Here is a 25765-nt window from a genome sequence, read left to right as displayed (position 1 = left end):
GGAGGAGGACGAGGACGAGGACGAGGAGGAGGAGGAGAACGAGGACGAGGACGAGGAGGAAGAGGACGAGGAGGAGAAGGAGAGAAAGAGAAAAAAAGAAAGAAAAAGAAAGAAAGAAAGAAAAGAAAAAGAAACGGAGTCCTTGAGTCCAAGTCAATCACCCCATAATCTCCAGCATCATTCACCATGAAAAGTTTCACAAACCACCTTCAGAGTCACTGCTTAGAAAATACTTCTAGCCCCAAGTAAGGGACGGATATCAAAGATCCTGAACTTGAACTTATTTTAATCAGGTACGTCATTTATAGAAGGCAATTTAGTGCTGTGTTTTCTAGTTTTATGTCAGCTTGACACAAGCTAGATTTATCTGAAGGGAAGGGTCCCTAAGAAAAAGCGTCTATAAAACCCAGTTGTAGGGTATTTTCTTATTAGTGATTGGTGGGGGAGGGTCCAGCCCTTGCAGTGGCGCCATCTGTGAGCAGGTGGTCCTGAGTTCTATAACAAAGCAGGTTGAACAAGCCATGATGGAAAAGCCAGTGAGCAGCATCACTCCATGGCCTCGGCATCAGGTCCCGCCTCCAGGTTACTACCCTGTGTGAGTTCCTGCCCTCACTGCTTCTGATAATGAACTGTGAGTTAAATAAACCCTTTCCTCCCTCAGTTGCTTTCCCCCATCTCACTAGGACTAACAGACCTCATATCTGCCTGAGTACACATACCACTCGTTACATCTCCTACACTCACACCACATAACCAAAGAAAGGAATTCAAAGAATTAGAATTCAAAGAAAGGAATACATTTTATCATTGTGAAATGATTTTTCTGAATATGCACAGTGGTCTTGTTTCCTCCCATTGGACATTTTGGCTGACACTTGCTCTAAAGATAAACCCCTCGGTTTAGCTTTGTTTCTCTGGTTTGCTTTGCCTTATTGTTTCTCTTCCGGCCTGCTTAGGAACTAACCATCCGAACAGATGCTGCTCTCATGCCTGGTTCAGAGCTGTGCTCTGTTCTCGCTGGCCATCTTTGCCTACTGTCCTGCCCACTCATTCTGCTAGTTGCCAGCTTCTTCCAAGACTTCTCTCACTGGAACCTTTGTGTTTCGGGTTATCTCTGCCAGAGATGACCTTTCCCGAACTGCTCCTCCACCTTACTGCTTCTCATCTAATGTACGTCAGGCAGGACCTCACCTCCATCTAGGTCCTCTCTCTACCCAGCCTACCTATTGTGCTGTCTGTTTCTCATTGCTCCGTCATATCCCCTGGGGAGTCTCTTCAGAGCTCACAGCCCATTGGCTGATTAGGCTCTTTCTGTCGATTGGTTAGTTGACTGCTGATTCTTTGCCAATGGAGGTCCCATAAGAGCAAACATGCTGTCTCCAAAACCTCTCTCATGGTAGACAGAGTAGCTATAGGCCAATAGGTACGAACCATTACAGCCACCACAAAAGACTACCAAATGCTGTTCTTACTCTGCAGAGTGGCAACTAAAGTTCAATTTCCTTCAGTACTCATCATGTTCTTTAGAATGCTACTCTTGCTTTTCTAGAAAGGAGATGTACAGAATAAGCGGAAATGGGAGAGCAGAACTCTAGTCATACTGCTTAGTATGTCAAAGGAGTTCAATGTCCTCTGATCTAGACTGTTTGCACATAAAGGATATTCATGAAAGAAAATTAAAATACAATAACATTCACACTCCTCCAGCTTTCTGGGGTCAATTTGATTTTATAAGATCAAGAGTATTCATTTCGGTTCAATTTTATCAGAGCTTGAAGTCAGATTCTTATCCAAATCCATTGGAATCCAAGGTGCTTTTCAGACTTGGGAATTGCAAACATTGCGAAAAAAGATAAAATTCTTTAAGCACCATCAGATTACTAAAATAATACTATTGTAAGGGTCAAAAGTGGCTCACATACATGCTCTCAATCCTTCTTATTCACAGATCTTGGGCTTATGAATTTTCTGCACATAAAATATACCTGCGACTACCAAGTCAGTGCGTAGAAGCGTTTGCACGGCTGTTAATGGTTATAGCTAGAGAACACGGAGTTGCCGCCCACGTTACCAGCTGAACCAGGCATACTCTACTTTTGTAACTGAGCCCTCCTACCAAAAACAAGTGCCCTGTGGAAATCTATCAGCCCCATGCTTCTTGCCCTCTGACACACTTCTGTGGAGATTCTGCTGCTTCTGTAACGCTCAACTACAAAAGAAAGTCCTCTGCTGAGCACAAGAAGGCAGTGATGCGCCTTATAAAAGCAAATAATAAACAGTTGATAGGACTTTCCTTCAGCCCTTCCTTACAGGAAGTTCAGAAGCTGAACAAGCCTTCGAGAATCAGCTGTATTTATTTTGTTTTTGGGTGGGAGAGTTGATTCAGGGCTGTTCTGTGTGGTCCCGGCTGTCCTGAAAGTAGCTTTGTTGATCAGACTGACCTCAGACTCAGATTCACCTGCCTCTGCCTTCTAGGACTTAAGGCATGTACCACCATGTCAGTCTATATATATTTAGGATATACAGATATTCATATATGGAATATGTATATAGAATATATGTAAGTTTTCTTCATCAATATTATTATTTTTTTCTACAGTTCAGTTGTTATTCCCCTCCTGGTGTGCCCTCAGATGGTTCCTCATCCCATTTCTCCTCACCCATTGCCAAGAGGATGTCCTGCCCCCACCCTACTAGAACTCCCTAGTCCCTAGAACCTTAAGTCTCTCAAGGGTTAGGTGCATCTTCTCTCACTGAGGCCAGACCAGGCAGTCCTCTGTTACATACATGGCAAGGACCTTATATCAGCTAGTGTATTCAGTATCACTCCCCAACAACCAGAGCTGCAGATCAGAATTGGTGGCAGCAGCTCCGACAGCTCAACATAATTCAGCTGCCTTATAAACAGCCATTAGACCACTAAACCAACCACCAAACCAACCACTAAACCAACTACTAAACCAACCACTAAACCAACCACTAAACCAACCACTCAATTAAAATAAAAGAGAGAGAGTCTGTCAGAAGAAATGTGAGTTCCTTTCAATTACACCAACTTCAGTAACCCTAATAAACTGACTTTCCTATTGGAAGAACCCACTTAAGCTAGACATAGTCAGTGATGACTATGAAGGGGACAAAAGAATCAGATGATTAAGCCTATTTAATTATAATCCTTAATCCAGAACAATGAATGCCTTAGAAATACATTTTAAAATATTAGTGGGTAGATATCCAGCACAAAATGAACTCATTGATATTTTTGTAGAGTTTTTTTCATATTGCTTTGTTTGGGAAATCTCATTTTACTGGAGTTTTGCTTATATTATGGTTTCTGGATTGGGTATTTGTGTGTGTGTGTGTGTGTGTGTGTGTGTGTGTGTGTGTGTGTGTGTGTTTCATGTACTTTCTCTTTTTTTTTATTTGTCTTTTTCTTATTCTCATTTGTGTGTGAGTATGTGTTTGCCTGTTTGGTTGGTTGGTTTTTGCCTAAAGAGAGAAAGGGTGTGGAATGGAGTTGGAGGGGAGGTGGGTAGAATCTGGGAGAAGTCGAGGTGGGAGAAACCGTGATCACAATATATTTTTTGAAAACATGATTTTCAATTTAAAGAAAAAGAACTTAGTTAAAAATACTTGTGGAAATAGTATATCATAGGCCTAAATAGATTGTTTCAAATTAGAACATAATTGATCTAGAAGAAAAAAATCTAAATGTCTTCTAGGAAATAAAAATATGAATGAGTAAGAAGAAATATTAATGACATCATGAAAAAGGTATTCAATCACAGATTACATTAAAATAATGTATATATATAATGCATATGGTAGAGTGTAAGTAGACATATACATATACAAAATTGTTTTATATATATGTATTGTGATAAATAAAATTAAATTTAAAGCATACTAAGAGATTATCTAATAAATAAATATATTTTCTACAACACAGAAAACATGTCTCCCATAGATAGATAGATAGATAGATAGATAGATAGATAGATAGATAGATAGATAGATAGATAGATAATCAGGTATGTGGGCTTCATAAGATACAAATAATGAAGATGTTTGACAATTTCAAACATTAGGTATAAAGAAAATGCTGGAAAATCGAGGAACCCCCAACTGTTATATTTATCTCTTGAGTGAATAATAACCACGCAAGTATATGTAATTATATGAATAACCCTAATATTTCAGCCTTTGAGTAAGCCTATGGATAAGCTATGAATATATTGAACTGAATAATTATAAATATAAAGTAATATATTCTCAAGCTCCATCCCAAAATATTGCCCACTAAACACACTTTACGAGGCTATCCACAACTCTAAGAGAAGAAACATTGTTTCCAGTACATTAATATAAACTATAAACTATAATGAAAAAGAGCAGGCAGGACAATATCACAATGTTATTATTACAAGCCAGTTAGCTGCTAGGTAGCGTTTTCTGTTGTCTCTGATGTCATCTGTAATCTTAAATAAGTGTAGATTTTGTGAAGAATAAAATTTCCATAACTAAGGTGTCGTCTGTAATTTTAAATAAGTGTAGATTTTGTGAAGAATAAAATTTCTACAACTAAACTAAACCTATGCATCTTCGAAGTAATAATATTAAAAAATTACTATTTCTTTCAATCAAAGGTAAAATAGAAGCCCAGTGACAACAAATTAAAATATGTTTATTGATCAGAGTTGATGAGTTAAGCAAAGATAGGTCAGCTAAAGTGGTGTGGTCCTTACTAGAGGAAAGCAGCAAATTACTGTACATGGAGCCACCTAGTCCCAACTATCCATACTATTTTAATAACTAAATATAAACAATTCAATAAAAAAAACACAAAATCATTAGTAAAAATTGGACATGAGGACATGACTTTAATAAAATTTTTTAAACACTAATGTGCACTAAGCTAGAAAAAGCATGTAATAAATAAATATGGGGGTTATTAAATATCAAATATGTAAAAATTCGCATTTTAGCAGTGATGTTGATTGAGGATCTGATAGACTAGTTACTTCATGGTCTGTGTGCTGGTTGTATTAAAAATTGGCAATAATTCTTTGAGTAACAATCAGAAAACTTTAACTGAACATTTCATGGCTTTTGTCCCAAAAACAATATTATACTTCTCAGAGTTAGGAAAATTTAGAATTTTAGTTTGCAGCAATGTTTCATAATAGACAAAATGAGATTACAAATGTCTGAAAATGAAGATAGGAGATATTTAATTCGTTGGTCAAAATAAACATTATGAAATAATAAAATTGAATTTGCAAACAGCTTTAATGTCGCCAGGTATTTACATATAAAAATAAGTACAAAAGCATCTGGGAAAATTTTATTAATAGTAATAGTAATTATCTTTTGGGTAAAATTATACATATTTTTCTCTAGGTTTTTAACGTTTTTGCTTTAAGATATTACTAGTTTACTAGTTATGATTAGTGTAGGAATAACACTTCAGTCAGAGCTACAGAAGGTTTCCACACCAGTTTTGGAATCGTCACTGCTGGAGAAATGGCTCAGCAGTCAGGGGTAATGGCTGCTCATCCAGAGAACCTGGGTTCATTCCCAGTACCCACACGGCAGATCACAACCATCTGTGGCTCCCGTTCTGGTGGATCTGATACTTTTTTTAAATCTCAATAGGAACCAGGCCCACACAAATAGTGCACAGTCATGCACGTAGGCAAAACACCCATACACATAAAATAAAACAAATAAAACTGAAAAATGTTTTTAATTGAATAATCTCACTGGGTGGTTGAACTATGTTGTTCATAAAATATATTATTTTTCAAATTTTTGTGTTGAAACTCTGCGGCTAAAAGCATATTTTTCTCTTCCTCCAGAAAAAAAAAAATCCTTTCTAACTCCATGAAAATATGTACTCAAATATAAAGAGATGACTACAGCCTTGTAGAAACTGAATGGAATGGATTGCTTTAACTTACAGTGAAAGATAAAAATAACTTTCCATTTTAATGTCCATAGAAAGGTGGTTCAAAAAACTCACTTCTAGACCCTTGTTCACCTTCAGCCTTATCACCAAGGCCACATAACATTCACAGTTCCATAAAATAAAGTGGTTAAAGATTTACAGGTTTCCCTGATATTAGACCCAAACTACACTGTCCTTGCCAGGTACTATAAAATAACCTGAAAATTTTTATTGCTGCATGTAACACTTTCGCATTTTCTTTAGCGATTCAGTTGAAATTCCATTTCTCCGCCATATAGCTTCACACGGGGATATTTTAGAGAATGATGGTTTCAAGACAAGAGGGGAAGGAAACCTCGCATTGACTGATACAGCCATGAGATTCTGAGATAATTTCCACTCATTTGTCACATATGCACTGTGCTCCTTAAAGATGACGTTGTGAGCACATGCAGATTGCTACACTGAACTAACTTCAAAGTGATGTTCAGAAACCAAGTCATAATCACAGCCCATTACTTAAACTCGATATGGGTTAGGGAATATGCAAAACCAAGAGCCCATTTAAGTAGTAATGGGGCTGTGACACGAGCCAAAAAACATAATAAAAATTTCTATTTATCCCTCTGGGCTCAACTAATGTTCAAAATGTGACACACTCTTTTATTGATCTGAGACCTTGCAACATAAAAGCCCAATTTATGATAACTGCACTCCTCAAGAAACAAATATCTTGCATAACTTTACATCCCTTGGACTGTAATAGAGTTCTGATCTTTTTTTTTCCAGTGCAGTTTCTTTGTCTTTAACTCTTTGAGGAATTATTTAATTGAGATTTTAAGTCAAGAAAATAAAATAGAATTTTTATATACTTGACAATTGTCTGTATGAGATAAAAAATGGAGCTGGATTCCTGGGCTTTCTATGTATAATAAGTAAATCAAAATGATTTACTTTGAATCAAAATTCAGAGAAATATGAAATAAAAGTGCACACGCATTATCTCTTTACACATAACTACAAGTAGAAAATCTTTTTGACTGTGTGCTTTCAAAGCAGGAAAAGCACACACAGTAAAACAATGTCTAAATTTGAATATATACCCAATACAAAATAATATTCTCATAAAAATATGAACTGAGTTCATGATTCGTGAGCAGTTTTAAAAGACAGAGAAGTGGCTGAGTGAGATGGTTCAGGCCTTTAACCCCTGTATTGGGGAGGCAGACGCAGGTGGATCTCTGTGATCCATCTCTCTTCAAGGATGCCTGGTCTACAAATCTAGTATAGGACAGACAGAGCTCTGTTACACAGAAAAACCCTGTCTTGAAAAACAAGCAAACAAACAAACACAAAAGTCAGAGAACTAGACAAAAGAACGAAGGTGGGTGGAAATGTATATTACTTTCAAGTATCAATAAACAAAGTGTACATGACATCCACTAAACAAAACTGTGATAAAATGTACACACTTAATTTATGGACACACATATACATACACACACACACAATACAGGAATACAAATGGTGACTTCTTGCCTAAAATTTACATAAGAAATATTAAAGCAAAATTTAAAAGGTTTAAAATGAGCACTGAGACAGGAGGCAGTACCAGAAACTTATACATACTAAGTAGGATTGTAAAGTGATGTCCTTTTAAACAACCAATAAAAAAAGATAAAGTAATCGCTATTTTTCTGCAATTTATTATGTTTGTAACTGTTTACCCTGTTATTTATACTCTATTCAGATAATTTAAACCAACAGTGAATGAGAAAATACAGGTTAGTGATTGACACAGTGTGTGCATAGCCCTGGGTTCTGCCTTCAGCATACATAAAAGATGTCCATTTAAATAGCGAAACAGGAAAAGAAGAAAAGATTCATCAACAGAATTCAAGATGTATCAGCCTACTGAACCGTAAGTGTGGGGAAGACAAATCATGCTAGTAATAAGGAATTCTGAGTTATGTTAAGCAAGAGGCGATAAAGAAAAAAAAAAAACCAACTCTATTATTCTCCCATTTCTAGAAGCTTCAAATAATGATTATCTTAGACAAATAGGTGTGGTAAAAGGCAGAATTAATACTGATTACATTCCCTTTGCAGCATTTTAAGTTTATATGTAAGAAACTTTAAAAATAAATCTCCATATGTTTTTAATTCTTTGAATATTTTATATATGCACACAATCTATATGATATAGTCACTCCTACTTCTTTCTCAGTTCCTCACCTATGACTGGGTTTCTTGGTTGTTTGTGTTTTCTTGGAGACTTGACTTTACCCTGTAGAGCCACTTCCCCTACCTTCATCTACATTCTCATTCTCATTTTCATTCTCTCTCCCTCCCTCCCTCCTCCTCCCCCACCCCGTCCAATTCGTCCTACCCTTATGCTCATGCATCTAAAGCCAACCACTGACATGTGTGATCTACCACATCCTTAAAGAAACTGAATCTCATTTTTCTAGAAAACAAACACGGCTTGGCAGCAATCCTGTCACGTCCAGAACACATTGTTTAGCTCCAGTTCTCCTCTTCTCCCCCATATTCTACAAACCTTGTTATTAATGCTTTAGAGTCAAAATTCAAAACTACTGTATAGCTTAAATTTTAACTCACTCCAAACAGCAACATATTATTTCAAATAATGTCTTAATTTCTTTTTATTTTTTGTTATATATGTTATGTTTTAGATAATCAAGATTTTTACACCAGAAATTTTTAGATTGCTATGTGATCAATGTTTGGATTATATAGCATTTGTTTTAGAACTAAGGTTATGATGATAGAATATTTGTGCTCCATAGCTAATTCAGAATAGTTATTTACATTAACATTTGAAAATATGCTATAACCCTTACCACTGTAAAACTTATCGCTTGATTATTAAGCACCAAGCTAAAGTAATTTCTAAAAAGAACAAAGTTCATTTATTTGTATTCATTCATTTAAAGACCAGCAAACAACCTTGTCTGTACTAATTCGAAGTGTATTGAAGAGATTTTGGCAATCAGAAGAAAATAAAAACACATAAAACAAATTGCAAATTGTTGCTTCAAACATGAATCAAAATATTTTTGAAGATCTGTAATTAACGTTATAGTTATCAACAGTATCATTCCCAATTGGAAAACCTTTTTTGTTCTCAATAATATGTGCGAAATTGGTATTTAAAACAATGGCTTTTTACCTCCAAAATCATTTTTGTTTTCTTCACAAGATTGGAAAGTACCGGTTCCACTTTTAAGATACTTAAATTCACTTCTCCATCAAAGGCATAGCATAAAATTTATAAATGAACTAGAAACAATAACTATACAATCTAAGAAGATTGTATAGTTGTTGTAGAGTAATTAGTAACTTCTTTTGCTTTAGACTTCTTGAACCCCAATAATTCCAACATATGAACCTATCTTGTTCTTGTCACTTTGATATTACTGAAATAAGCAGCACAGAACAGAGATCCACAGTGCGTTTGAAAATTCAGACAAACAAACCCTGTGGCAGCTTTTGGTGCATACAAGATGGCCTTGCTACTCTGTAGACCAATACTTCCCTTTTATGCCCTGCCTTTTGCCCACCCTTGATCTCAAACTCATGATAAGCTTTCCTTATAAATAAATGGATTTGTCTTAACAGAGTAGGTAAGTTCCAAATTCTTGCTCTACTACAGTAGAGTAATATGCCTGCCAACTGTAACATAAAGTAGCATCAAAGTGGGCAGCGAGGATTCTAGAAACTTCAGAAAGCTTTGATATTTTCACTCATTATTCTCACTAAGCATCCAGTCCGATGTCTGTGTTTCACAAAGCAAGTGGAGTAGTTACTTGATTTTGTAAACATTCCACACATCTTAGCAGGTGAGAAACAGGCAAACAAAGCCCATTAATACACACTGTCAAAAGAATATGACAAAGGATTCAAGCCATCGACAACCTACAGACCGGTGATTCCCAAGAGACCACAAAATGAAACTGGCTTGCATATATTCCCTTTCTATTGATGGGAATCTAACACCTTCCTTGTTGGTCCTTAAATACATTAATGGTGGAAGGGTAAATTAATAGTGTAAACCTATATTTTCAGCTCTTCCTATTTATCTGTTGAAATATAAAAAGGGCTGTGGGGGAAGGAGATTCCAAATTATTCCAGAAAATATATACTCAACGCTTTCCTAATAATGATGAGAAAATATAATCGTTACTTCTGGTATAGTGACTCCTTGTAACAAATTCATCTGAACATTCATTTTATCACTCAACACCTCTAATTGTATTATCAAGGATGACAAGAAAAGTGAACCTTGTCTTACACAGAATAAATGTCATGTATTGCACCATGAAACTGCTAATTATTTTCAAGCCTACTTTTGCCTGATTTCAAACCTTTGACTCTCTAGACTGCCTTTCATTTATATAAATATAATTTAATTTATCAAACCAAAGAAAGATTGGTAATCTTGATTCTGCAAAGCGTTGAGACACCTTAATCTTAGGTTAGAAAAATGTACTAAAGAAAATGGTTTTCAACATTCTGAGGTATGATATGTTAAAGGGATGGATGCAGTCCTACTCAGTGTCAGAAACTCTAATTTGATGGTCACTCGCATCTCATTGAAATCTTCACCATACTGAAGTAGTCCCTGGGGTTGATTTTGTTAGACTCTTCATCACTAAGTAGCATTTGTTCTGCTTGGGTGTCCAAGCTCTATAAAAAGATACTCGGGGCTGGGGATTTAGCTCAGTGGTAGAGCGCTTACCTAGGAAGCGCAAGGCCCTGGGTTCGGTCCCCATCTCCGAAAAAAAAGAACCAAAAAAAAAAAAAAAAAAGATACTCATAGGACATTGTGTGTTTTTGTTTTTCTTAGCAAGTCGTCATCAAAGACATCCACTAAAGGAAGTAACAATAAAAGTTTGCTATGTATGTGTGGCCAAGTGCATCCCTCAAGCTTTTATGACTATGTCTTTAAGCAATCCTGGATAGAATGGTGGCCTTCTACGTGGCCTTCTACGAAGCTGAGAACAGAAGAAGGAAAGCAACTTCTCAGTATCCATACCCAGCCACAGGACTGAAATGCAGTCCCAAGTATACCTGGGCATCAGGGTTCTGGATTCTAGGAATTCACAGTGTTTCTTTCTTAATTCATTCTCTCTCTCTCTCTCTCTCTCTCTCTCTCTCTCTCTCTCTCTCTCTCACACACACACACACACACACACACACACACACACACACACACACACACCTTCTTTTACCTCGAGACTTTATGAACTTTTCCTGCAAAGAACTAAAAGTATTCACGTTCTTGATAATGCTTGAATTATGGTCCTTAGCCCTAAAACAGTCTCTCTACATGTAAAATATTAATGGTCTGGTAAACTATCAGGTAAAACACTGTAAAAGAATGAATTAAACTATAAGCTTTGAAAGACCTAGGATGTTCTAAAGCAATCTTCACCATCTTTCACATAAATTAAAATGAGATTGAAATTCAACATTTTATAAACTATGAAATACATTTCACAAGAAATGTCATGATGTGAGTGAAAATGTGATATAACATGGAAAGTATTAAGAAAAACTAATAAATCTCTCTTGGTGTCTCTGTGTCTGTCTTTGGCTCTGTCTTTGCTCTCTCTCTCTCTCTCTCTCTCTCTCTCTCTCTCTCTCTCTCTTTTTCTCTCTGTATGTGTGTCTCTGTCTCTGTCTCTGTCTGTGTATGTGTTTCTGTCTCTGTCTCTGTCTCTGTCTCTATGTCTCTGCGTGTCTGTGTCCTGTCTTTGTCTCTCTCTGTCTCTCTGTCTCTGTCTCTCCTCCCCCTTCCTCTCTCTCTCTCTCTCTCTCTCTCTCTCTCTCTCTCTCTCTGTCTCTTTCTCTGTCCCTCCCCACCCCCAATTCATAAACACATACCACACACACACACACACACACACAAATATATCTCTAACATACTACTTTCCTTTGCCAATGTCTCACATACAAATGAAATGTCATTATACAAACTATTTCTGTGTTATCTGGATTACTGCAAATGAATAGCCCCATTAAACACATGTAATTCACAACAAACAGCAGACACAAATCTCTTGATAATTATGTCTTCATTGTTTCAAATTAGCTCCATGAAAGTCTATTTAACAATGTCTTCAAACAGATTAACCAAATTCTTCCCATAATGCAATCTTATTTTTCAAAATGAAATTATTTATTGTATTATCCTAAAAACTTTCTTTTAGATAACTCTCTTAAAGTTAGTTTTGTCTGTATTAATTGAACATGATCTTAACCCTACTTCATGGGAGGCTGAGGCAAAAAGATACCAAGTTTAAGGCCAAAATAAATGAGAATTATCAATAATTTAAACAATATTCTCATGAGTTACTAAGAAGTTCAAGTTTTAGAAATTTTAAAATGAATTTCCATTTAAAATATTTACATTGTTAAATTTCATAATTACTTCAAATTTAAAATGTCTGTTTATTAAATAGCCAGATTATTGTTACGTGTGCGTGTGTGTGTGTGTGTGTGTGTGTGTGTGTGTATGAATGTTAAATAAACAGAAATGCCTCATTAGTGTTGACATGCATTGCTCCTTGATCTTCTGAAGTAAGCCCACTGGCATTTATCAAGCAGATGCAGAATGTCTGTACCTGACAAGCCCATGGTGCCACAGTCTAGCAATATGCATCAACAGTTTCCTCAGCTATGATAACTCCCAAAACATTTGTCAATGTTTCATCTTCTGTGTTCAAAGGTGTTTTGTTTTCTCCCATCCCAGAATGATAAAACACCTCAGTGTCATGCTTTGACCAAGGAATATACACACTGCCCCCTTACCTTATTTCCTCCTCCATACAGTAATCATTTTTATAACATATTGAACTTAATCTCACAATAAGAATTCAATCATTTGCAAAAGCTCTATGCCCCCGTACAGATGATTCACTCTGGAAAGGGTCAAAGTGAAGCAAACATCAAACCAAAGTGAAAGTTGAGGAAGAGAAAGAGGGAGGAGATTCAAAGTTAATTCTTAACAGCTCTCGCTAGTGACCAAGCTGCAGTGCCTGAGATTTTCCCCTTGCTCTTCATGGCCTTTACACATGGCATTTGTAATATACCGTGGAGAATATTTGCATTGACCTGGAGATCTTTAGAGATGATCCTACTCACAACTAAGAAACAAAGCCTCTATGCTTGACATTCTCACTGCAGCAACTGGGCTGACGTTAGAGGAAGTGAGTGGACGCTAAATCAGAAATAAAACTCTTACTGAAGATTAGAGTCAGCCATAAAAGGCTAATGGGTTGACACAATCTTTTCTGTTGTCCAATTATGTAACCCAAACTTCAGTGTTGAACATAGAAGTGAATAATTCAGCCTATTTTCTTTTATGAGAATGGAGAGTTATACAGGACACACATATATTTTATCCAAAGCCAATAGTGTCGAGTTAGATAAATCTATTTGTTATGTGTCTTTCAGTGGAATCTGGATGTTTCAAAAACTAGACTAAAATACTTATGATACAGGGATATCATCTGAGGCTTACTGACGGTCATCAGAATAGCAGCTTCTGATGCAAAATGAAGCAAATGGCAAAAATTTGGAATTAATTTTACATAAGTGGAAGGGAGTACCATGGCATTAAGGTGCCCTATTCACATTACTTTAGACAGACAAAAGTTTAGGACAAACCTCAGGCCAACCTAATTTTGAATAGTGAAATAACTACAAAAAAATGGACAATTTGACACTAAATAGATTTTACAAAACTAAAAAACTAAATTTCTGAAGGAATACAAAATATTAAAATTAATAGAAAACATGTACAGCTTTTGATGTAGAAATGATTTATTTTAGGTATAAAATATAGATAAATCATAATTTTTTACTTAAAAATCTCTTTCTAAAGTCAACCTGGTATTTTACAACTCTACTGGTTCTATTTTGCTGAACACTATTATAAATTTCAACATATTAAATCTTACAACTGTTCCTAGCCTTAATCTGTAAGGTAGAAGTAAGAACTTTAGACATTGATCCAATTAATATGCTAATGTGAAAAAATAAAAGTTAATATACCCAAAGAATTATCAATATAGTGAAAAGACAGCAAAATTACTAGAGAATAACTTAAAAATAAATTATATACACAGAAGAAAACAAAAGAGCATATATACAAAGTAATTATGATGTGTATATACTTACACACACACACAAACACACACACACACACACACACACACACACACACACGAGTGTAAAACCACATAAGGCAAACAGAGTAATTAGCCCCAAACAAGAAAATATACCCCTTATTTCCCAATGTTCTCTTATTAATAAAAATTTTTAATTTTGAAAATTTCATTTAATTTTTTTCTCTAAGAGATAAGAGAATAAATGCAAAAAATTATTCTGTATGATGTCTTAGCAGACTAGCACTGGAAGTTTACTAAAAGTATAGAAGAAAACACGCATTTTCTTCAAAATTGATAAATATCATTTCAAAAGACTTTACGTGTACATAAAATTTTAAATCATGATTATTTTTTAGCTCAAAAGTTCATTTTCTAGTTTTATGGAAGGGGCATAATATTATAACAGGTTTGATAATTATTAAACTCATGAGATAATCTCAGAAATTTTGACTAAAAATTGCCGTTAAGAGAGTTTTATTCTTTTGATAGGCTCTATAGACTCTTCTGTAGAATCCAGTATTTTTTTTTAAAAGGGGAGGAGAGTGGAATAGTTCACTCAGAGACCAATAAGCCCCAGTAACGTTGAACTCTAATGCTAGATTAAAAGATGAGCAAAAAGAATAGTTCCTCGTTTCGATTTATTTGTAACCCTGTGAGAGAGTGTGCTCTGTGGTTAACTATGTCTGATGACTTCTCTTACACTGTCTGAAACACTGGAATAGTTAGCAAACGGCTTCTCCTTTCCTTACATTTGTCAATATTGCACATAATTTGAAAAATTTGAAGGGATATTCCCTAGATTTCCAGAGAGTTTGAGAGCTCCTGAATTATTATCCAGATGTCACAGTGTCACAGTGCGGTAACCTGCCCCCTTACAGACTTGCTGCGAAACAAAATCTCCTCCAGACAGAAGCAGCAAGGTATCAAAGAGCAGTCAAATGCATATCGTGCCATAGTTTCATGTCATGATTTTTAATTACTTACTAAGTTTCAATCCAAGATACAATTATTTTAACCAATTAGACTCTAGTTTCTGTTCTGTGTTCTTCAATTTCCTTAAAATTTCTTTAATAAGTAAAGGACAAAATTTTCAGTACAAATAATTCAACAATAAATTACCTATTTTGATATAAGTGAGCTTTTTATTTCTTCTAATGCTAGTAATCTTTCAAAGAGCAATAGGTGCTCTTCCTGACCCACATTTGTTTTCTTCGTATCATGATTTCTTTTAACAGCATCCAAGTTAGTTCTCGTTTCTTTAAAATCTCGTATATTGTAGTGAGTATGGTCATTTTGGTATATTTCTCACGGGAAAAAAAAACTATATGTAATGCACTAAGCAATCAACTACTATGTAATTCTATAATTAAAACCATAGATACACATATGCCCAAACGCACAGGATTCCTCCTATGTACAGTGTACTAAAGTTATCAAGCATTAAATAATTTAATGAACACAGATATACATTTTTGATAATTGAGTACTAAAATTCAGTGATAGGAAAGACACCTCAGAATTAATATTTGGTAAAAATTAAGTCTTCAAATCTGATCTATAGACACAGACACACATACACACGTGTGTGTGTGTGTGTGTGTGTGTAAAAATGGTTTTAGAATTCTCTCTTTAAATAGATTTTTATAATTCATGCAATTCCTAAATGCGTTTATGATCAAGTTTATGAAAAATACGTAGTAATTTCTAATTAAAAATACATTCTTAAACAGCCTTTTTCGTAGTATTTACTGAATGTTATTTTCAAATTTGGTATTATAATTCATTCTTTCAAATTATATTTAATTTACATCTTTCCATTTCTCCAAATAAATTCATTTCTGAGGTCTTAGAAGGTAATCAAAGTGTGCAGCAATTTGATGGAACACAATCTGTTCTTCAACATCTCCATCTACTGGCTCAGAGAAAAATAAAATTTTGATTGCTGTTTTATGTAATGCTTAAATTTTTATAATTTATGTACCATTATAGAGTTAAAATATAAAATTCTTAAATTATTATTAACTAAATAAATGCTTATTTATCAGAATAATCCATTCGAATAAATAGAAACATTCATAGGAGCAAATTTAATATTTGTTCTTTAATCCCCAAATCCTAGGAGATCAAATATTCACATGTATAACCTATTTAGAAAGTTCTACTTTAAATGTTTTTCTAATTAGTGCCATATTCAATTTTAGAAAATCATTTATAGTATATAGTACTTAATTCTTTTTCTAAAATCCCCTCTTGGTTTTGTTAGCTAATGTTACAGTGTGTATAGAAACACAAAGACCAACTTAATATTTTCTCAAAAATTGGGATTTTTCTGTTATTATGATGAATTACTCATGAAGAACTACTAGAGTTCTTTTCCATACTCATACTAAACTACCCAGACAAGACCTCAGAGGCTGCTTCTTATGAAAAGTATAGCATTCCCAAGTCTTTCAAAACCATTAGAAACACCACTGAATAAATGATCAGAAAGAAATTGTGATTGCGAGCCTATTCATTAATTCTCTGACAATTTGGAGGTACTAGAAAAATGATAATAGGTGGATGGGTGGATGGATGGATGGGTGGGGGTGGGTGGGTGGATGGGTGGGTGGGTGGGTGGGTGGGTGGATGGATGGATGGGTGGGTGGGTGGGTGGATGGGTGGATGGATGGATGGGTGGGTGAATGGGTGGGTGGGTGGATGTGTGTATGGGTGGGTGGAAGACTGGATACTGATGTCCCTCACTGCTTTCAACTCCGGCTAAAATGATAGTCTCAATTTTCTTTCTTCTTTTAACATGTTTAAACATTCATTTCAAAAATTATCCAAAAAGAAAGGAAAGGGGGAAGCAAGGAGGCAATAAAGAGAGGAGAAGGACTGGAAAAAGAAAAAAAAAAAAAAACAAGGCAGAAGAAAAAAAAGAAACACATTGGAAATCTGTCTTTGTCTTCTCTGGTATCCATGGAGACAAATGGGAACAAACAGGTACTTTCATCATCCGGTTGTACTGAAAGGGTGTGGGAGCGGAGTGCAGCAGAGCACATTGTAGATCAGAATAAAATGACTTCTTTCCATTTAACTCTTTGCCCCATTCAGTAGACGTACTTAGACATTTAACTCTAGGTCAGCCTCAATGTTCCCAGGGAGGAGCACCCATCTCACAGCTAAATTCTAAGCAGATCCGTTCCTCTCTCAAAACGATATCCCTTAATTCTAAAACTTTGTTTTCTTAACGAATAAATCTAATTTCTTTTTTCTGTGCACTAGATAAAGGATAAGTTCTCTCAAAAGCAGCAATTGGTAATCCATATACCTCAACATTGTCATCACAGGAAACCTCCTGATGTTTCCCAAGAAAATGGGGGAGAGACACTGATTTTATTTGTCAGTGTACTTAATGCCGTTGTGTCCTTTCTATGTAAGATGACTAAATACAGCATGGAAACAAATTATCTATTTGCATTGGAGTAAAACCCAGAGCAGAATCTAAATGATCATGTTTACCTTCATACATGGCGCAACAGAGACTTATTTATCTAACATGGACGTTGTGGCTGTTTGGCTGTGTTTCACACATACACCTCCTTTCCTCCTATCTCCTTTCTTCCCTTTAAGAGTTAAATTAATCGTACCCCTTCTACTATCCTCAACCAAAAAAGAAGAAGAAAAGTATACATTTGACTTTCCACGTTTTGAAAATTCAAAAGGGACAAAATAAATTAAAAATTGTAACTTGACTTTTCAACACCTGCCAGTGTGGACTCTAGAAAATTCTGTTTACAGAGCCTCTGTTCGTTGACTGCAGCAGTCAGGAAGCTTACAGCATTGAAGTTGAAAGTCAAGATCCTGGATTCTCCTGGGGCATTGTTTCGCTTGTTTCCTCATGTTATTGGTGCCTGGTATACTGCTCTGTGGGTGGAGTAGTTTTATGGGAATGTACATTTTAAAATTTTTGCTTCGGTAAATTTTTTAAACAAAAAAAATCTATTTTTAAAAAATGAAGACTTGAATATACTGGTTTTTGTAACTATGGTCAGGTATATGAAATTCAGAATTTAAAAGAAAACAATGTAGTTGTCCCCCGTGTACATACTCTCACCACATATCTTATTTTAGTACAGTTTATACTAGGAAAAAAAGCGTTCAACAATATTGGCTTGAGGACCTGCGCCACACAACTACAATCTCTGAACTTTAAAGAGCCCCGATACCGTGGCTCGACACCTGTTGAAAGAGAGAAACATCCATTTAGTTTGCTGGATGTATTTGTTATTTTCCCAGTAAACTCATCTCATTATTTTTATCAACAATCAACTTCCTTATTATTACACATTTTCAAAATGTCTCCATATTTCAGAATCTTTGTACAACCCCACGTGGCAACGCATTGTGACCCTGTATTTGTGCATACAAATGCAGCTGGGTAAAATCCAACACAAGTTGCATGTCCACAGGCAACTCACACGAGACGGAAACTTCTTGGTAGCACAGGAACAGCCTAATTCGGTAGGTAAATAGGACAATTACGGACACCTTTCACGTTTATTTGAAACATTTTTCTGTCTGTTATGTAATAAGATTTATTGTATTGAGATACTTTTCTATGATATTTTATTACACTTTAATTTTTATTCATTTATTTATTTGAGGAGGGCAAGTGGAGGTCACAGGACAAATTTCAGGTGTCAGTTCTCTCCTTCTGGTCTCAGGGACCCCGGGAGTAATCTCAGGCCCATCAGGCTTGAAGGAAATGCTTTTACCTTCTGAGCCATCTGGTGTCTCTTCTATGAGGAATTTCTCTCTGTAGCTCTGTCTCTGTCTATTTCTAACTCTATTTTCTCCAGCATCTCTCTCTCTGTCTCTCTCCTCAACATTTGCAGATTAAGAGAACTATCCTTCTTTAAAAGGTTCCTTCAGAAAAACTAGAATTCTGACCAGAACCACGTTATCACCTATTCATTTCTTCATTTATTTGTTTGGGGACAGGATTTGCAACCTGATCTGCTGATGTCCCTGGCATGACAGGTTGGGGGTGCAGGGGGCGTGGGTGAGATGGCAACCGGTTGTGAGAATGCTGCCTTGGGGCATTTCCTCTGGTGATTTTCCGCTCTGTTACAGGGGAACCAAAGTGGGAGGTGAACCACCTGCAAATCTTCCCCCAAATTGTTATCTATGGAATGGAAGCTGAGAACACCAAGGCAGGAAACATCTGCCAGCCTGGAGGCCGGAAATGGTAGCAGCTGGGAGCGCGCAGGATGCTGCCTCAGCGCGGGGACCTGGTCGCCGGCCTCGGGCGACCTCGCACTTGCCCAGCAACTGGACACCAGTCATTCTGCCCAAAGTCTTGCCAGAGCATCCTCATGAGTTCCAGATCCCTACGCAGAGGCCAGGGGCTGATACTGAAAACTGAAAATGCTAAAATGGCTGGTCTGCGACTTCTTCAGATTTTAAAACTCAGCGGATGCAATCGCTTCCGAGTCAACCTCAGTCTCCAGTAGCCTTTGCCTGAGCCTGCGACCACGAAACAAAGCACGCCCGGCCGGCGAGCACTCAGGCCATCCTCGCCTCCACTTGGGCGTTGCTTCAGGGAGCTGAGAACGCACCTAGCTTCTGGTCCTCGCCTTCCTCATCCCTGTTCTGCCCGCGACCAGGTGGAGGTTTGTATATGGTAGGCATTCCCATCAACACCCGCATCCCCTGCTGACTGCATCCTCAGCCCTTGGGGTCCCCATTCTCTTAGCATCCCTGCTCACACCAGCCAGTCAGGGCCTGCGTCAGTCTCGTGCCCGCGCCCCTCGGGTGGGCATTATGTAACAGCCCCGGGCCCAACTCCACAACCATTGCAATAACTTGTCCCGGGCAATAGAACGACGTGGGGCTTGCGGGGACTGCAGGTCGAAGCTGCCCTGCCAGGCTACAGGACTAAGGCATGAGAGCTGTCCAACAGTCCCACAGCGCGCCCTGGGGAACAGCGTGTTCTCTTCTGGTGGAGTGCCAATAGGCGCTCGAGAGGGAGGGGGTTGGGAGATCCTCTTTGGAGGCGCCAGAATCAAGCAAGAACCCCCTGAATTCGAAAGACCAGTCCAAGTCCAACCCCTACCCCAGATTCTAGGGTGCACATACTGTCACACTGTTCAATGCCTTTTGTCCCCACTTCACAGCCCGCTGGCCAGTGGGGGTCCCAAAGATTACAGCCACCTTCTCTCTGTACCCTCACACGCACGCGCGTGTGCAGTCACTCCCACCCACACATGACAGGCCGGCAAAAAAAAAAAACACACACACACACACACACACACACACACACACCATCCTTCACCAGCATTCACAGGCTTGCTTTCTCTGTGCAGCACAGGAAGAACGTGAATATTCATTACTTACAAGCATTGGTGACTGCGAAACTGTTGGCTACCTCCAAATTGTCGATATGGGGTGTCAGTCTGAACTCCGAAGTGGAAAACTGAACCATCCCTACCCGAAATGCACTGTATTCTTGATCAGCGCCCCTTGGAAATAGCCCCCCTGCAAAGAATGAACAGCAAGCAAGAGAACATTGTCAGAGCCCTGGAGAGATAAGAGTGGGGTGCTAACACCCAGCAGCCCCAGAGTCTCTTATTCACGCTAACCACTAGAATAAACATAATCAGTGAGTTGGGCAGCAAGGGTCGGACATCCAAAAGGTGCCCAATGAATCTAGGCAAGGAGGGGAGTCTAAAGACCAAAAATGTTCTCCCTTTTAATCTCAAGCTTTGCGATCATACCCCCGAAAATCTGAACTCACTAGGAGATGCCTTAAGGCAGAAGTAACGCAGCCCCGGGGTCAGAACAGATCCTCTCCCCGCTATTGTGTCAAAAGGCATACTCTTGTCTTTTTACTTCAGTCTAAAAAAATCATGTATATTCTAGGTAGTTTAAATCTGGAATGCAGTCAAGGTATGACATAAGTCTACATGACATGAATTAATTTGGTCACTGTGAACAAAGATTAGCACCAAATTATGCACAATTCAAAGGCATAAGACAAAAGGTACCTACCTATCTGTATGCTGTTAGAAGAGACACCAAAAATCAGTCCCCATAAAACAGGAGAAAGGAGGACAGAAATATGCATAATCTTTTGCATTTCCAAGAAAAGTAGAGCATCCACAAAATATCCCCTCGTTTCCCTTTCTTCCTCTTCCTTCTTTGACCGTTTTCCTCAGCAAATTAGATCCTCTGCATTTTTGAGGTCGATATTTAGCAAGGAGCTGCTAAAAACACGAAGTGAAGGCAGAAGAGTCCTTATTTCCCAGTTGTAGCTGGTGGCTGGTGATGCCTTGCGTCCTGTCCCTGCTCCCGAAGTCCCGAGGACTGGCTGAATGCAGTTTTTAGCTGAGCTGCCGCTGTAGTCCTGGTGTCTGGGAATATCAGCACCCTCCCATGCACTCACACAATCACCCTCTCTCGAGCTCTCTTCTCCCTCTCTCCTCTCTCACACGAGCGCGCACACACATACACACACATACACACACACGCACACACACAGGAAAGTCACAGAGAGGGGCAGGCAGTCTCGGGCGCGCGTGCGCGACTCAAGGCAGGCAGCGAGCTCGCGCACCTACCCCTCCCCCGCACAGCGCCCTGCACCCAGCACAGCCCTGGCAGCTTCTGCTCGGTGCCGAGAAAGCTCAGCTCAGAGCCGGGCAGCCTGGTGCCTCTTAGAGACCTCCAGTCTTGCGCATCCGATTTTAGCACCGAGGACAGCGCTTTAGTCGGAGCTCTGGGCTGAGGTTGCAGGGTTTATGGTAGCTGCAGAGATGCTCCAGCCAGATCCAAATGCTGCAAAACTGATTTCCGGTTGCTATGCCTGGGAAGCCGAACTGCTAATTGCTGTTGGCAGTGAAGCTTTCTTCCGTAGGGCCCTGTTGTTTTACATCAAGTACAACGAATATGATTTGATTGTCTCAAAATCCACTTAGCAATATCGACACACTGCCTTCTGCCTCACCTGACCCAGCTAAAAAGCAAAAATACTCTCTGAAAGGACGACTCCCAAAACTGTGAACTTTAGCTTCCTATGATGCAAGCATAATTCCAGGGAAACCCAAAATTCTATCCTTAACTACAAAAGATGCCGCGGAGGTTGGGTGTGTGTAACTGGATTGAACCTTTGAAGGACTTTGTGTAGGAATCCATCTTTAGAGTATGCCCCTTTGGGTTGTGGTTCGATTCGTTCAAGCCGCACTGCCTGTGGATTGCTCTTGAACTACAGTGCAGACTCCCTCCTGCTGTACGGTCATGTAGACTTGGCTCTTAGATGTCCTTTTTATTTATATGGATTGAAAGGAACCGTAGGTTTCTGGGTGGAGAAAAAAAAATAGACCAAGGTTGTCTAGAAAGGATGTATCACTTCATAATCTGTCCAGACTCTAAGTTACAAACCAAATACCCCATTATATTATGGACCTTAGATTTCAAAAATAATTACTGCCTCAAGGAAGTAGGTTACCTCATTACATCGAGCCGGCTTGAGTATCTGGGTTATAACGAATAGGTTAGAAGTTCAAGTTTGTGAGAAGGGGCTTGGTGAAGACTCCTGATGATTCTATGTGCCTGTGAAATTCATGTTCAATATTCTACTTCATGCCAAGCCGTCTCTATGTACCTGCTGTGACAATTCTCTCTGAAGCCTCAGAAATCCTTCACCAAACTGTGTGTTTTGTTTTAAACAGAGAAACTAAAGAAGTCTCGGTTCAAAGATCTGTTGCCAGGAGCCAGGAGATTGAAGCTGACATCAAAGGGAGAATCGGCTGATGGCCCCGAAGTGCATGAGAGCACTTCCTGGTTATATCTTACGGAGGAAAGGTGACTTTAATATCACACATGGTAACTTCCTTCTGAACCCCCTTAAATCCTACTTCTGCCTTAGTCACACTGGGTCTAAAACTTCCCATTTGTTAAAATAGATTTTAAAATACATATTCCTCATAAAAATGAGAAGGAATGAACAAAAGCAAAAAGCGAAGTAATACCTGTGACTTCTATGGTTTCATGTTATGATCTCTCTGTGTTTATCTCTCTGTGTGTTTGTGTGTGGGCACATGTGTGTGTGTTCCTACGGCAAGAATACAGAACATATGTATAATGTACTAAGATTATAAGTTTACATATTCTAGGTGAAAAATACCTTCTTTTTATAACCAATAATTTATTTCACCCGGGAATCAAAAACTCCACACGATTTAGCAGATCCTCTAAATAGAAAAGTACACAGCCTTGCAGAAAATCAATAAAAATAAAATTATAGGCACGACAAGAATTATAAACATCCCAACTTGTTACATAAAGAATAATCAAACAAATTACACACATTTTCATCTCTACTTCTGATGCCCAGCACAAGAGTGGTTTGAAGTTTATGAACTTCAACATCTAAAAGAATCATATCAACAGATACAGCGAATAAAACGTCTCTTCAGTAACATTCTTCTTTTACTTGCTTTTCAATATTTTCCACCAAAGCATCTTCAGTCTCATTCAAAGTGCTTTGAGATGATAGTTGAAGATAAAGGGACAGAAGCTTGATTATGGAAAAAATGTATCGGGATACTTAATGTGTCTGGCAAGCAAATTAAAATTTAAAAGAAAGGGAGTTTTCAAAAGCAGCTTTCATTTTAACCTATTTGAAATTCAAGGACAGATATGAACTCAAAATTGACTGGATTTCATCATTAAAGAACATGGATTTGCTGAATCATGGTGCTTTATTCCCAGGGAATATATACAAGCTTATCAAATATTACTTCTTGTTGGTAGATTGCAATTGTACAGAAAGTCTATAGAATTTTAGCAGGTATTTTAAAAATGAAATTGCTATTCTAGTAATCTAAGTTCAAAACTTAGACAAATATCTGGTTTTCACACAGCTAGAAACAATTCCTACTAAAACATAACATAATTACATTAATATGAGCTTCCATGAAGCTTTTCAATGAGCTACATTATGTAGTAAATATTCTTTTCACTACAGAATGCTGTCTAATTAAGTATAATGAAGTTAAAGTGGAGTAAATGGTTATACAAAAAAATAGGAAAATATTTGTGTATGGTTTTCATATCCCTAAAGATCACCCTTTAAAGCCACAAAGCTTAGAGCTTTTTGAATACTTATCTTAATCTTATCAATAACAAAATCAATTTTGAATATTACAAAGAAATTGAATAGAACAATAGGTTCTAAGGACCAAATTGCTGTGTTCTGCCCTCTGGTGTTCACTTCTGGAAACTATGTAGCCCTTAAGCATTCTTTCAGATGCAAGAAAATTCACAATAAGAAAAGACAATGTTATCTTTCTCATTGATTGTTTCAATCGTTGTTGCTGCTGTTGTATGTACTTTAAGATATAATTTGTAGGATGATAAATGTTAGATATAAATTTGCTCCTATCTTAGTCCACCTTTATTTCAATTACAAATGCTTTTCAATTTTAAAGTAAAATTTCAAAATTATGTAATGAATTTAAATGTTTTTTAAATGTTTCTCCTCTTAAAATTTTTACATTCATATTCTGTAATTAAAATAACTTTCTTAGAGAAATTTTGTCCTGTGTGGTGAGTGGAGTGGTGGTAATTTTTAACAGACTTGAAACAAACTTCCGGGAACATTCCTAGTCAAAACTATAGTATTGACTCAGGTGTTAGAGGCATACTGATAAAGTCTGACCAATCAGAAGTCATCTGAACCCTGAAAGGCTTGGCCGCAATTCAGCAAAAGATGGGAGGTGGCCAAAGGAATGGTCCCTAAAGACCGAACAAAGTTCCAGTGTCCTAATCATGAGACCCGATTTCCTAAGACACCAGAAGAAGTGCAGAATAGTTGTATAAATATAAAGAGAAAGAGATTTTGAGATTCTCAATTAAGAAAAAAGTATAGCTAAGCAGTCAGATTGGGAGAATATTTCTTCTTACTATTGTTTTGTCAGAATTTTAAATTATTGACTCAGCATATCAAAGGAAACATACCTAAAAGTGGTATTCATAAGCATTATAAATGTGTGTGTATAAATATATGTAGGCGTATGTTTGTATATAATATTTAAAGTCCTAACATAGAAAAGCATAGTGTTCATTTTATGTTTGAAAGATTTGATGGCATCAATTTCAATTACGGCATCCTATAGTTTCCAAGGGACTACAGCATTTATCTACTATGGTTGGTGCCATAAATTATAAGATTAAGAACATGTGATGAGGAAATGACAAATCTGGAAGTTAGATAAATTATCGGTGAAATATAAGGATGGTAGTTATGACGGATAACTACTTGGTTTTGAACTTAACACGTACAGGAAGAAGAAACTTCCATTGAACAGTTGCCTTCAATAGACTGATCTCTGGGTATATATATATGGGGCATTTCCTTAATTGTTGATTGGCACAGGAGGCCCTCATACACTGTGCACATTGCAAGATCTAGGCAGGTGGGCATGAGCTGTATAAGAACAGATGCTGAGTAAGCCAGTGACCAAACCCAGTAAGCAGTATTCCTCTGCCATTTTCTACTTCAAGCACCTGCCTTGAAATCATCTCATGGCTCTCTTAATGCTGCCTCATAACCTGTAAGCTGAAACAAGCCTTTTCC

The 25765-nt window shown here is 37.4% G+C and overlaps 1 protein-coding gene across 3 annotated transcripts in view; it reads right to left on the bottom strand.

Moving 5' to 3' along the window:
- The window catches only part of Gria2 (glutamate ionotropic receptor AMPA type subunit 2), a 115574-nt gene extending 93663 nt beyond the window's left edge, over window positions 1-21911 (bottom strand). Inside the window, exons 1-2 of one of the 3 annotated variants that reach the window (XM_032898200.1) lie at window positions 21181-21911; window positions 20527-20667 (exon numbers count right to left, since the gene is read on the bottom strand). In XM_032898200.1, coding sequence (XP_032754091.1) covers window positions 20527-20667; window positions 21181-21268 — 229 coding nt within the window. In that variant the 5' untranslated portion in view covers window positions 21269-21911. The remainder of the gene's footprint in view (window positions 1-20526; window positions 20668-21180) is intronic. The other 2 variants (XM_032898201.1, XM_032898202.1) reach the window with 2 other exon arrangements.
- Between the last annotated feature and the right edge of the window lie 3854 nt (window positions 21912-25765).

Source organism: Rattus rattus, chromosome 3 (assembly GCF_011064425.1).
Source record: "Rattus rattus isolate New Zealand chromosome 3, Rrattus_CSIRO_v1, whole genome shotgun sequence".
Classification (NCBI taxonomy): domain Eukaryota; kingdom Metazoa; phylum Chordata; class Mammalia; order Rodentia; family Muridae; genus Rattus; species Rattus rattus.
Note: the sequence above shows the minus strand (reverse complement) of the source record. Positions and strands in the feature narration are given on the sequence as shown.